Here is a 14685-nt window from a genome sequence, read left to right as displayed (position 1 = left end):
AAATACTACATTTCTAACAGTGTCTGAGCTGATTTATTGACACAGCATGCTTGTAGGCTGCTGTTACGTTAGGTTTACAGAGGAAATAACGGGAAATAATGGGATGTGACTTAATCAGGTGAAAATATTGTTAGTGAAACAGAAACAAGCGTTAGTTAGGGGACAAGAGTCACAAAGACTCAAGTATATTAAAAGTTACTCACAACCGGTGTATTTACTGTATGTGTCCGGAGTCCGTCGCCTGTGGAACGAGTAACGTGACCACTAACTAGTCCCCAAACAAACGCTTGTTTCTGTGAGGCCTATGTGTTTCACTAACGTTCTTTATGTATTATGAAGAATGTCAGACTGGCCAGTCAGTGGCAGAGTTGGGCCCGGAGTCACAAATAGCACATTTCGACTGACACAGAACCGGCACGGTGCCGGTTCCCGAACCTAATTGAGTAGTCTACTTACAACGGCATGAAAGACAATAATAACAACACTACAGTTTAAAAGGAGATCTCGCCAGGCAAGAGTGACACACAATTTTAATTGATATGGGCCGCAGCTGGTCACCATGCGGGCATCTAAGAAGAAGTGACAATGGTGGATTATATTTCAGAAGGAAGACAGATCCTGTCCCACAGAAGACTCTCAGTGGGAAGGCTGTAGAGAGCGTTAGCAGCCACAAGTATCTTGGATTATGATGAACAACACACGAGTCATCTTCACAAAGTGCCAGCAGCAGATCTACCTCCTGGGGAGGCAACTGAATGTGGCCCCTACCATCCTCGACAGCTTTTACATCTGGCATATAGAGAGTCTATTCACCTTCTCCTCTCTGGCTTGGTGTAGCGGGCTCTGAGAGAAAAACAAGGCCAAACTGCAGAGGGTCTAAACTCTGTGGGAACAATGCTTGACCCTCCAGCAGCTCTATGACTAGAGAACTGTGAAAAAAGCGAGTAAGATTCTGAGGGACTCGACACATAACCTCTGCACCTGCTTTCAGAGGAAAAAGAAGAAAAGGCGGTCCAAGGCACTCTGGCAATTAAAAAGGTTTATTAAAGAGGCTAGTTCATAAAGAACAGATAAAAGTTGCCAACATGTTTTGGCCTCAGTTGGCCTTCGTCAGGGCAAATAGGATAAGAACAGGTCACAAGGCATGTATATATATATACAGGTGAAGATCATTACATGGATCAGCCACACCTGTGGCACAAATAGAGCTCAGGAAAAACCCCATAGAATAGATCCTGAAGAAAGGATGAGAAACAAATTAGTAAAACCAGTAGATGGCAATACAGAAAACAAAAAGGCGAATAAATAAACAAGTACAGAATTAAACAAACACCTGCAAGGCAGAGCATAATGCTAGCTCAGTAGGTAAGGTTTGGTTTCCCAACCGGGAGACCAGGGTTCAAATCCCAGTAAGAACACCAAAACCAAAGAAATATATATATATACATACATATATATTTAAGCAATATCACACTCAAGCTTGTGATGTTATACTCTTATATTGTGAGTATAACATCACTCCCTCTCGTGATATTGCTTAAATATATATGTATGTATATATATATATATATATATATTTGGTTTTCTTACTGGGATTTGAACCATGGTCTCCCGGTTGGGAAACCAAACCTTACCTACTGAGCTAGCATTATGCTCTGCCTTGCAGGTGTTTGTTTGGCTGTGATGCCGAAGACAATCACAGCCGTGACGATATACGAGTATAACATCACGAGCTCGAGTGTGATATTGCTTTTATACAACAGTTAAATAAGCAAGGCTGATTAAGAAATGTTGAAAAATGAGGACAAAATAGATAATTTAAGCATTTTATTTGTCTTCTGCCAACAAAAATAGTTCCCTCAGGACTCCGCTGTCACCGTTGCTATGTAACGCAGACATGGTGCGCCAGGCACTTACTCTTTATACACATTTATCTCCATTAATTGTGCAGCCGGTGAAATAAGTCTCTGGTGACTGCATGGTGGACTGTCGCTTCACAGGCACAGCCAACTCTGCCTTCTGATCTGACAGTATGTTGCTTTTCTCCAAGTCATTGAGCTCCGCTGATGAAACACTGACAAACCTGGATGTGTGTTCAGATGGATTCAGCTTCTCCTCTCCCTCATCTTCCTCTGATGACCATTCATAGTTCAATTCAAAACTTATTTTAGGAAATAAATCCATATTTTTGGCTGTTTGACAGTGGATGAATTAATTAGCCTACAACACAACTGCTGACCTAACTGACACTAACCATCAGTTTTGATTTGATTGTTGATTGCAATCAGCTGTGAGGCGGAGTGATACATACACAGTGAAATAACCATGATGTTGTACTCCAATATTGTCACGGTTTTACTGTCTCTCGACCAATCAGATTGCAGGGCCAGAACTAACTGTTGTATAAATATATGTGTATATATATATATATATATATATATATATATATATATATATATATGTATATATATGTATATATATACACATCACAGAAAAGACACAAAATCCACTGAATCATTCAAGCCTGGGGATGTCAAAGCCCCAAGTGTGGAAATCCAACGACTCTCCTTTTGGTTGAGGACTTTCTCTGTATCCCCTCTGTGGGCTGTTAAAGGGATGTGATCAATGCCAAAAGCTGTAAAAGACAGAGATCTGCCTTTATGCATCTCGTGGAAGAGTTTCACTATAGCATAATCAAGATCATTCCTTCGGCCTGCATAGAGATGTTCAGCTACCCGATCTTGCAAACGCCATTTAGTACGACCCACATTGAAGGCATCGCAAAAGGAACAACGAAGAATATATATAATGTGAGTGGTTTTACAATTAATAAAGTGGTTATTTGTGAAAACCTTCTTAGAGATAAGATGTGTAAAACCTCTAGATTTAACCACTACACCTGTATCGCACTGCTTACAGTGACCACATGGGAAGGTGCCAAGGGGCATCTTGGGCAGCCATGTATGTGGTTCCTTCACAGCAGGAAGGTAGCTTCGGGTAAATCTATCTCCCAGGGTAGGTGCTCTCTGGAACGTAAACACAGGGGGGTCTGGGAAAACAGAACGTAAGGTGTCATCACACAGAATAAGATCCCAGTTGCTTTGTGTTATTTTACGTATACCCAGTGCCTCAGTCCTATAGCGGGTAAAGAAGTAGACTTTGTCTGTTTTAAGATCTTTAGGTTTCCTAGTAAAGAGATCTTCTCGATCTAGAGAGCTAGCCTTAGAAAGGGCTGTATCTACAGTAATACCCTGGGAGAGAAACCCTGTTCTCTGAAGCGGCTGAACATCTCTCTGCTCTTACATTGAAAATCTGCATCATTGTCACAGATGCTACGGAATCTTTGAAATTGACCAAATGGTATGGAGTTGATCAAAGAACTGGAATGAAAGCTGCTGGCATGTAATATCGAGTTCTTATGGATATCCCTCCTGAAAATGGAAGTGGGAAGACAGCCAGTATCATCCTTACTAATAGTAATATCAAGAAAGTTTATACGGCTTTTACTGTACTCAAGGGAAAATTTGACATTAGGGTTAGTAGTGTTAAGAAATCTATGATCCAACAAGATCCAACAACTCCTCTTCTGTACCTTTCCACCACAAAATGACATCACATTGTCAGGATGAAAAACAAAATCCTGCTTTCAGATGCTTCCCTCTGGCAGGAGATATGCTGCTCCATTAATAAAAATGAGTGGGGTTTTGTGTTGTGTTGACCTGAGCAGAATGAATTTCCCACAAGGACAATGAGGGGCATCTAATCTAATCTAATCTAATCAAACCCAATCTAATCTCACCACTGGCTAGGCCCTTTCCAAATCAGCATGCTTAGAGCCAGCCTTCTGTTTATGGAGGGTCTGGCAGCAGTTAGGGTCGGAGACAGGTTAGCAGAGCTTTTTAGCTGCCACCCTACAGCTGGTTGCTTGTCCCCTGACTAAGTTTTATGGGGCATGTCGATGACTGCACATTAACAGAATGGATGGACTGTGACTAGGGTATTCTATCCAGTTCTACCATGTTCCATTTTCCTTTCATGGGCATCAAGGAGGTGAACCTATCCTTCCAGGACGAGATTGATTACCTCTCAGCAGCTGTTATGCCCACTCATGACAAAGGGGTTATACTCCGCATACTTTCTGGTTCCCCACGAACTGGGCAGAGCAGATGCAATTTTGCCTCCCTGTTAGAGCTTAGATCGGGCCCAAAAAATCCAGCCCGACCCGGCCCCAGCCCGTGCACGTTATGTCCGGGACGTCCCAGCCTGCCCAATTAACTGTAATTATGGGCCCGAGCCCGATTTAAACCCGACATTTTTCAATAAGTTGGCTGTTATAATTAAGAGTATTAAACCACAATTCTTGTTATTTGAATGACAGAAATATAGGCTCTTAATGAATGGCGCAACACGAAGCATGATTATGTAATAAAACAGGTGTTTATTTTAGGATCCAGGTGGTGAAGGGCTGTGCGCGCACAATGTTGCAACATTGGACGTGTGGAAAGGATGACGCAGTTATTCAGCAATTAAACCACCGTTTATTACTAAACAGTACAGGTTACTGTTGGCCGTAACCACACCAAAACAACCAACAAAACAAGAACTTAGCTGTAACTCCATCTGTGCACTGCTGCTCTCTCCTCCAGCTTGCTCATACACACACCAGCACGCGCACTCACACAGCCCTCCTCATCCCCGTCACACTCGCACCCCACACCTCATTCAATCCCAAACATGCCATTGGGCCGGGCTCGGGCTCGGGCAGAGACTCTAAGCTCTACTCCCTGTCCCCCCTCATGGGGCGGAAGACAGACAGCATTTAATTGTTTAACTTTCAACCTGAACAAACCCCCTAAGTTCTTGGACACCCCTTTTCCTCTTCCATTCATTGACTGGTAACAAAATAAGTGGGCCTTGATAACGTTAACTGAAATCCACAAAGCAAAACAAGACTGTTTAACTTTTTCAGTGTACATGTAATAGGATTGAGTAGTAGCTGAACACTCTTCACTGAGTTGAGTTTTATTGTTGTGATCTTTTTGTAGTGAGGCTTACAGGGTGACATCAACATTTGTGCCTTCACCACCAGTCGAAGTTAGTTCATGTTTCACAAACACAAGATCTTGCACACAAATTAACTATCCCCCGTGTCTATCCTGACGCCGCTATCCTACACAAATCATGTACACACACACACACACACACACACACACACTCACTCACTCATTCACTCACTCACTCATAGCCTGAGCGTCAGATTGAAGCTCCCAGAACCTTCAGTCTGACATGGCCTCCATTGAAGGCGCTTTACAAGGGGGAGGGAATTTGATTTTTTCCCTAACCAATCAGTAGAGATCAACGACTCACCCAGAATCTGACGTCATTAGTATCCATGCCTCGGGGGTGCCGAAAATAAGCGAGCATTGCCCATTTAAAATGTCTCCGTCGTCGCACACGCCCAGCTACATCGCCGTTAAATCCAGTTTAGCAGCTTCCTTAATATGGTCCTCCATTAACGCGAGTAGTGGCAAAATACCTCGATAGCATCGTTAATGTGGTCTGTAGGATCTGTAGCGGTCGCCATTGTTGCTATCCTCACCAGTTACCCACCGGCGTACAGCTTGACATCAGCGTGGCGCTGATTGGCTAATCGCTAGACCCCTGGCGTTCATTGGTCCCTCCATCATTTGGACGAGATAAATCGCAAATTCATTGAAGTATGCCAGACCAGAGATGCAAGCCTACTCAGTTGAGTGGGCGGGAACCAGCCTAACTCACTCACACACATGAGATCATGTTTTGTGTTATTATATTATGAATAAAAACTTTTTGAAAATACAAGCCGCCTATTTAATGTTACACAAGAGTGACTGATTCCACCAACCTCTTCTCAATGTCAAAAATTCAAAAATTGTACAACCTGTACTATTTATGTGGTAATTTTGGTTATATATATATATATATTTTATTTTATTTTTTTTATTAATCAGAGTTCCAAATTAATAACTCAGTTCATAAAGTAATTAAGTAAGTGTTGGAACAAGCATGTAGATGTAAACATAGTGTCTTTAAGCCGTTTACATGGTTGCATAAACTGACATCTCACTATAATGCACCTCTGTACCTCAGTCAGTATTACAGCCTAATATTCAATTGTTACTGCATGATTAAACAAAGAAAAAAATATGCTATATTTCATCAGTACTGACTTGTATGTTGGCCATTTCAGCACTCCACAGAATATGTCAAAGCAGTTTTGTATCTGCAAAATCACCTTGAAATATTTTCCCAGAAATGATCATTCTGAAAGCTGACCTGAACCACCTGTAAAAGAAAGCATAAATAAATGGATTGAGCATTGAATTTGACAGTGCAAGCCAGTTAAGAGTTTCAAACAGAGGAAGTGGCACTGACACATTATCCAAAAGCTGAAAAGTAAAACAGAGAAAGAAAGGAGTCCAGCACATCAGAAAAACTCCCATAACTGTTGCAAGAGTTTTGGTGGCCTTTCTCTCATTTTTACCTACAGTTGCTCCACATTTTGTGCTCTGACATGTTGTGTTCCTGATGCTGCGTGCCTGTCTCTCTGCCACAAGAAAAATCTTCAGGTAGATACAGAGCATTATGATCACTGGGAGGTAAAATGAGAAAATGAGTCCCAAAATTTGTGCAAGTAGAAGATCAATAAAACAATTATTGTCACATTTTTCATGATTTAATCCTGGAATTAGAAAGCCAATGGCTACTAAAACAGACACACTCCAGCTGACCAGGATCATGACCACAACAACTTTAACATTTATCTTAGTTCTGTATGTCAGAGGCTGACACACTGCATAATATCTGTCTATGGAAATACAACATAAATTCAGAATGGAAGCTGTGCTCAGTGTTACATCAAAGCTATCTCTCACTTTGCAAAATAAATGTTCATAATGTAAACATGAGCTAAAAGAGAAGGCCATGCTGAGAGGAAAAACTACAACACCAACAAGCAGGTCAGCTACAGCCAGAGAGAGGATGAGAGAGTTTGTAGGAGTGTGGAGCTGTTTGAAGTAAATGATAGAGATTATTACCAGAAGGTTTCCACATACTGTGACAACAGATAATGACCCAAGGAAAATAAATATTAAAACACATATTGTAGAAGGAGTGCTTGTCAGTCTGTAGGAGACATTATATATTTCATAACAGGGATGTATGTCATTCACATCAGTGCGGCTGACTTCTGGTGCCATGTTTCTTTATTCCTGTAAGAATGTCCATTAAGAATAAATATTTTCCATGAGGAACCAACAACATTAATGCATGAAAGATGTATGTTTATCTTAAAATATTTTGATATTCATGAATGTTAAACTACAATGATAAATCTCTAGAATAAAATATTTTGTTTGTCGTACCTTTTAAATGCTCAAGATAGTTTGCAGTATTGATGGGTGTTCTTCATTACAGTGCCACTGTGCACACTGTTTTTATCAACCCCCATATCATTACCATAATGAACACACTCTGTTATTGTCCAATCAGAAGTGGGACTTTTTAATGTGATGATATTAGAGCAACATACAGAACAATAGATGAGAATACTTTTAAAATCTCGTTTGAATCCTTTTATTTTGCCAAATGGAATGGGAAGTCCTATTCACACTTTGACGTTTGAGGCATGACAGAACAAAAAAGAAGGTGGTGTCTGTGCCTTTGTCCATGGATCAGCAAATGTTGAAAAAAGTACTTTAATGAAAGCACCAAAACACTTTTCATGGAAACTATCACATTTGAATCTGCCATAATTTCAGATCATGTTGATGATCTGTTGAATTCCTGCAAATGTCATTGATGCCATTGCTAGTGTTAAGGTGAAATTCATTAGTAACAAGCAAAAGGCATCATGGAGAAACACTCATTCTGTAAGAGTCCAGAAAAGGAAGTGCCGGAAAGCAGAACAAATATGGTGTAAATCAAAGCTCCACATTCACTTTGAAATCTATAAAGAAATATTATGCATTTATAATCAGACCTTGCGAAGTGCAAGGCAATATTTTTCTCTGACAAAACAATAGAACGCACATGTATTATTTGCTACTGTAGACAGATTAACTAACCTTCAAGTTCCAATATCACCAGAACTCGTCTCCACCAGCAAATGTAACGAGGTTGCAGCCATTTTTAATAACAAGGTTCAAGACATCAGATGTGTGATTAACTCCTTGATGCTGAAGAATAAAGTACCATCATTGTAGTCTTCTCAAAGTAACTTGTTAGGTATGACAGAATTTAGGTCTGTCAATGACAAAACACTGGAAGAAATTGTCTCCAGTCTCAGTTCTTCCACTTGCTGACTTGATGTTTTACCCACTAGCTTCCTTAAAACTGTGCTGAGCAGCCTGGTAAAACAACTAACTGTGATAGTTAATGTCTCCCTCCAATCTGGCACTTTTCCAAATGCTTTGAAAACTGCAGTCATCAAGCCTCTCCGAAAGAAGAGCAGTCTTGATGCCTCTGTACTGAACAACTATCAGCCTATTTTAAACTTAACGTTCTTAAGTAAGGTTATCGGAGGTCGTCTACCAGCAATTTAGCAACTTTCTGCTGCTGGATGTAAGTGCTGCTTTTGACAAAGTGGACCACACAGTTTTGTTATAAAGACTAGAAAATTGGGTCGAACTTTCTGGAACTGTCCTTAAATGGTTCAAGTCATATCTTCATGATAGGAAGTACTTTGTCTCGATCGGTAACTACTAGTCAGAGCAGATGGCCATGGCATGTGGGGTCCAACAGGGATCCATTGTGGGACCCCTCTTGTTTAATTCCCCTATGCTTCCATTAGGCCGAATCATACAAAATAGCCTACCATAATTATGCAGATGACACACAAATATACAAATCACTTTCATCAGGTGATTATGGATCTGTAGAATGCATGTTTCACTGTACTGAGCAAATAAATGATTGCATGTGTCAAAATTTTCTCAAACTCAACAGAGATAAGACAGACATAATTGTCTTTGGACCACTGAAAGAAAGAGATGTAAGCTCTCACCTCAAATTCCTCTCTCTTATTAGTAAGAGTCAAGGAAGAAACCTTGGTGTTATCTTGGACTCAGATTTAAATTTTCACAGCCACATCAAATGTGTAATGTCATCTGCCTACTGCCATTTAAAAAACATTGCTAGAGTCAGAGTAATACGGTCAAAGCAAGACCTTGAAAGGCTCACCCACGCCTTTATTTCCAGTAGATTAGATTACTGCAATTGACTGTTTGTAGGACATTCAAAAGAAGCTGATTCAGAATGCTACTGCTAGGGTCCTGACACAAACTAGGAAATAACCACATTACTCCAGTTCTAAAATCCTTATACTGGTTACCTTATCTAAGGCTGGTGCACCGACCATCCCAAATACATCACAAACCAGGAATAACCTCCCAAATGATGTTAGTCAAGCCCCGACTCTGACCACTTTTAAGTCAAAGCTAAAAACATTCCTATTTTACACTGCCTAGTCCACCCTGTAATGACTGCAACCTTATTTAAAAACTAATTTTTAAATCATTTTAAATAATCTCCATATCTTTGCACCTCTTGTCTGAACATTTGATATTTTTAATGATTTTTTTTATTGTAAATCAATTAGTAATTGAAGAAAATTGAAGAAATTGAAGAAAACGTGGAATGTTTACTTGTACCACGCGGGGAAACAGCAGACGGCGTAACCACTATTAGCACTGGGCTAACGGAAGACCACCAACACAGCTTACCGGAGGCCGATCCAACGCACCAGGCCCAGTATTTGGGCCTGCGCTGGTAAGTCTCGTTGACCAACTCTGACCTGTGTGTACGGCCTTATAATCGAATTTACTCTCCACCATGGGCTGCCTCTGTGGAGCCCTCACGAGTAAGTCTCACCCTGTGCTACTGTCTCTGTTTACCTCACCAGCCTACAGCTACCACCACAACTATGACCCTTCACCTGTTTCAGCTCCATTACTGGCCACAGTTGTGTTTATTCCTCCCCAGAAAACCTCCACCGACCCCACTGTGACATGCCTCCACTCACCTCGCCTGGTTGTGACAGCTGCCACCAGCTGAGCCAGAGGATCAGCAAGCTGGAAGGGAGGATGTCCATGCTGTACCAGCTGAGGGTAGAGGAGCAGATCATGGACTCAATGGTCGTCGCTTTGGGTCCTGCTGCTAACTCCACATCTATGGGAGAACTATACTCAACTGTCCCCCTCCCGTCTCCGAACAGCGCAGCCATCACAGCTACAGCTCACTGGTCTCGGTTAGGAGCAAAGCCCAAGGCTCTGGTTAACTTCACTCCCACTCCCAGATCCCGTCGGGAGAAATCGTGGACTAATGTCCGGAAAGTACATGAGATGGAAAGCCTCAACACAGCTCACCTTCGTCTCAGCCCCTCCGGGTGTCCAATATGTTTTCCATCCTGAATGAGGATCATTTTCCGCCACTTAAAAATGACAACTCTCCTCCGCCATCAAAGCCGGCTTCCTCCATTCAATCACACAATCAAAAGCTCCTGAAAGAGGCCGTGCCCAAACGCTCTGGGATTCCTCCCCGCTCGGAGCCAGTGTCGGGGAATCCCTCTCCTGGCCCAACTGCTGCTGTCCCCTCCGCCAACCTGGTCCGTCCTCACTCCACGTCCCCTTCTCACAGCGCTGACTCAGACTCCACTCTCCCAGGCAGTTTGAACCAGCAGTCGTCACCTCCTCGTTCACTCTTCTCCTCAGCCACATTAATAGCTGGAGACTCAATAATCAGAAATGTGTTGAAAATGTGCTTTTTCAATGCTGCCTCACACTGTTTCCCTGGGTCCACAGTTCCCGTCATACTCAGAACACTCCCGGTGCTGCTGTGCTCTCTTCCATCCTCCATAAGACGAGTGGTTGTTCATGTTGACTCCAATGACACTGCTTGTAGAGAGTCTGAACTGACAAAAATGACTTTAAGGACCTTTTAAACTTTTTAACCAGCTGTGGGAAATCTGTTTTTATTTCCAGGTTGATTACCACCGCCACCTGCAGAGCAGAAGGTTTTTCAAGGATTCTCAGCCTCAATACCTGGTTACAGTCCACCTGCTTCACTCACAATATTAACTTCATAGACAATTTTAATCTGTTCTGGAACCGCTCCCTCCTTCTCAGAGCTGACGGCGTTCATCCAAACGGGCACGGTAGCCGCATGCTAATGGCTAACGTGCAACAAGCCGTCCAGACTGCTACACGTGAACGACTGTTTACCTGCCACACCCCCACCACTCACTCTTCTTCTCCTTCCAAAGCTCCACTGGCACCTCGCTGCTCGTTTTTGCCCTCTAGCTCCCCTCCTCGGCCTCACCAGTCATTACAACTACAACCTGTTATTTCTCTCATCTATACCATCATCAGATGCAGGCGCCCCCCTCCACCCAGCACAAGACATATTGATCTGGCCAATCTCCATCCACTTCCCAGGTCCTCATAGTCAAACACAAATTGGCTATATTCAACACCCGCATCCTCAAAAACAAAAGTCTCATTCTCAATAACCTGGACTTTCTCTGTCTCACTGAAACCTGGCAAAAACCTCTGGACTACTTCTCATTAAACCAAACCACCCCTACAGGATACACTTACAATGGACAAACCCCATACAGAAGGCCGGGGAGGTGGCATTGCTGCCATCTGCAGAAAACAATATCAAAACAACCACCATCTCCATCTCCATGAAAACGAATTAAGGCATGTTAATTGGGATGAAATAACTTCTGATATAAACTGTGAACAGGCATGTGACAACCTAATGGCAACAATTAAACCGATTACCTTAAAATATACAACAACTGTGCAACGCAAACACAAGGTAACACAAGAGCTACCATGGCTGCATGACACACTCTGGAACCTCATGAAAAAAAGGGACTCAGCCCTTAAAAAATTCCTAAAATCTGGTCTAAGTACAGATCGCCTGATCTTCAAAAGCCTCAGAAACAAAGTCACGATGCAACTTCGGAAAGCAAAAGCAAACTTTTTCTTGGAGATAATTAAAGATGCAAAAGGGAACAATAAAAAGCTTTGGAAAAGTATTGACAAACTCACGGGGAAGGAATGTTCAAAGAGTGAAGTCATGCAGCTTAAACTAAATGGTACACATATCTCAGACAGCCTAGATATAGCCAGCAATTTTAATGACTATTTTATTATGTTTGTTCAGGAACTGAGTCACAACTTCTCACAAATCTACCCTGATCAGATCATAATAAACCATGAAAGGGATCTAAACCTTCAGCCCACAGATGAGGCAAAGCTATGTAAAATCCTTTCATCTCTGTCAAGCTCCAGGACTAAGGATATTCATGGCCTAGACACTGTCTTCCTCAAAAAGTATAAAGACAACCTGACCACCCCAATAACAAAGTTGATAAATCAATCTATCCAGGAAGGCACCTTTCCTAGTGCTCTGAAATCAGCTATTTTAACTCCCATATACAAATCAGGAGATAAACAAGAAATTAGCAATTATAGGCCTATCAGTATACTCCCTGTCCTGTCAAAAGCTGTGGAAAAGGTGGTGGCGGAACAGCTGATAGAACATCTTGAGTCCAAAGACCTGCTGCATCCCATGCAGTTCAGCTTCAGGAAAAATCACTCAACCGAAACGGCATGCTGCCACTTTCTTGAAACTATCAAACTGAATCTTGACAAAGGTGGGGTGGTAGGGGCAATTTTCTTAGATCTGCGCAAAGCCTTTGATACGGTTAATCATTCAATTCTCCTCTCAAAGCTGACACAGTATAAATTGTCCACGAATACCCTGACCTGGCTAAAATCATACATTTCTGGTCGCTCCCAATGTGTGCATATAAATGGTTTCATATCGCCTACAAGAGCTTGCACAGTAGGGGTGCCACAAGGTTCGATTCTAGGCCCACTACTGTTCACTCTGTACATAAACGACCTCCCGTCAGTCTGTGATGTAGACATACAAATGTACGCGGATGATGCGGTTATCCACACGCATGGGAGGGATGCAGACCAAGTGGCTGCCAAGTTAACAGTCGCTATGGAGAAAGTCTCTAACTGGCTAAATGAATCATGTCTCACTTTAAATGTTAAGAAAACAGCAACCATGTTTTTCACCAACAAACAAAAGCACAAGGACTATCCCTACATAACTGTAAATGGAGAAAAATTAACTACTGTAACTGAATTTAAATACCTGGGTATCATTTTGGATTCCACTCTCAAACACATAAAACAGGTGAGCCGCACTCTGAAATACAACCTTGCAAATTTCAGATGTATCAGAAATTCACTTACGATGGAAACAGCCAAAACCTTTTTTAATGCCATGATTATGTCACATTTTAACTACTGTATCTCATGCTGGTCCCAAGCTAACAAGACAACCCTGAAGCCCCTTGAGTCACTGTACAAGCAAGCTCTTAAAATTTTGGATAAGAAAACACGACAGTATCATCATTGCCACATACTCAACAAACATAAGATGCTAAACTTTGATAACATGATCATGTATGCAGATGTACGTCTGGTTTTTAAAATCATTCAAAACACTGCACCTTCACCCCTCAAACCCTTTGTTCAGCTGACCTCTGAACAGATGAGCAGGGTATCGAGAAGTACCTCTAGGTGGCAGTGTTGTATTCCCAAACGTAAAACTGCTTTTGCACAAACAGCTTTCTCATATAAAGCTATAAAGGAATGGAATAATCTTCCAACAGATTTGAAAATCTGTGCTAATTATGAAGCCTTCTCTAGAGAAGCAAAAAAAAAAAGATTTTAAGTAACCAAACCTGTAAGCATTGAGTAGGTACTCTGCTGTCGAGGTATGCTGTCCTGTTTTCTTTTTCTTTTCATAAGTGGTCGATCGAGTTACTGTTCCATTGCATATTGGTATAGGTACCCTGTATGTGTCTCCTATTTTAGTGTGTAGATCTGTTGCTTATATGACCTGTGATTATTTTGTTTTCATCTTGCACCATGCACTTTATGTACAGATTACATGAAGACCAAATGAGACGTGGGTGTTCTATCTGCCTCATTGCACTGTGCGCTCTGTATGGGCATGTGCACCTTGTATGACTGTTTTCTGAAACTGTGAGCACTTGCACTTTGGACGCTGTGTGTGCGTTGTCCCATGGATTTCAGTGCACTCTATTTTCTTGTACCGTTTCAGTCTGTCTTTTTTATATGTCTCTTTGTAATATTTTAATTTTTCCGTTGTTATTTCTTCTTTTGCCTGCCTCAGGGACTGCAGATGGAAACTAGCTAAAAAGCTATAATCTGGTGCAGTGCATCTTTACTCTGTTGAGTCCAATGTTCTCTGTACATGGTCCCTGATAAAAAAATGAACGAATAAAAAAAAAAAAAAAAAATCCCTCCTGCCCCGTCATTTGAACACCTCACCTTCAAACTCTCTGGTCCCTGTCCTCTGGTCACAGCCATCATTTATCGCCCGCCCAAGCCACATCCCTCCTTCCTCTCTGATCTTGCTGACTTTTTGACCCAGTTATCTGCCATCTCACCATCTGTTCTCCTCCTGGGTGACTTCAATCTACACATTGACAGTACAGACAATAAACCTGCCACAGAATTTCTGGAACTGCTACAATGTCTCAACTTCACCCAACACATTAACTTCCCAACACACAACCGTGGTCACATTCTG

At 41.8% G+C, this 14685-nt stretch overlaps 1 protein-coding gene across 1 annotated transcript; it reads right to left on the bottom strand.

The window, feature by feature from the left end:
• Positions 1-6245: 6245 nt before the first annotated feature.
• On the bottom strand, positions 6246-7238 carry LOC117270681 (trace amine-associated receptor 1-like). Its single transcript, XM_078173566.1, has one exon. The coding sequence runs from the start codon at positions 7236-7238 to the stop codon at positions 6246-6248; it is 993 nt and encodes a 330-aa protein (XP_078029692.1).
• Positions 7239-14685: the final 7447 nt, after the last annotated feature.

The sequence above is a fragment of the Epinephelus lanceolatus genome, chromosome 13, assembly GCF_041903045.1.
Source record: "Epinephelus lanceolatus isolate andai-2023 chromosome 13, ASM4190304v1, whole genome shotgun sequence".
Taxonomy (NCBI): Eukaryota; Metazoa; Chordata; class Actinopteri; order Perciformes; family Serranidae; genus Epinephelus; species Epinephelus lanceolatus.
This window is presented reverse-complemented; position numbering and strand designations above follow the sequence as displayed.

Coding starts and splice junctions, on each gene's coding strand:
- LOC117270681 (XM_078173566.1), bottom strand. CDS start 7,238: ATGGCACCAGAAGTCAGCCGCACTGATGTGAATGACATACATCCCTGT.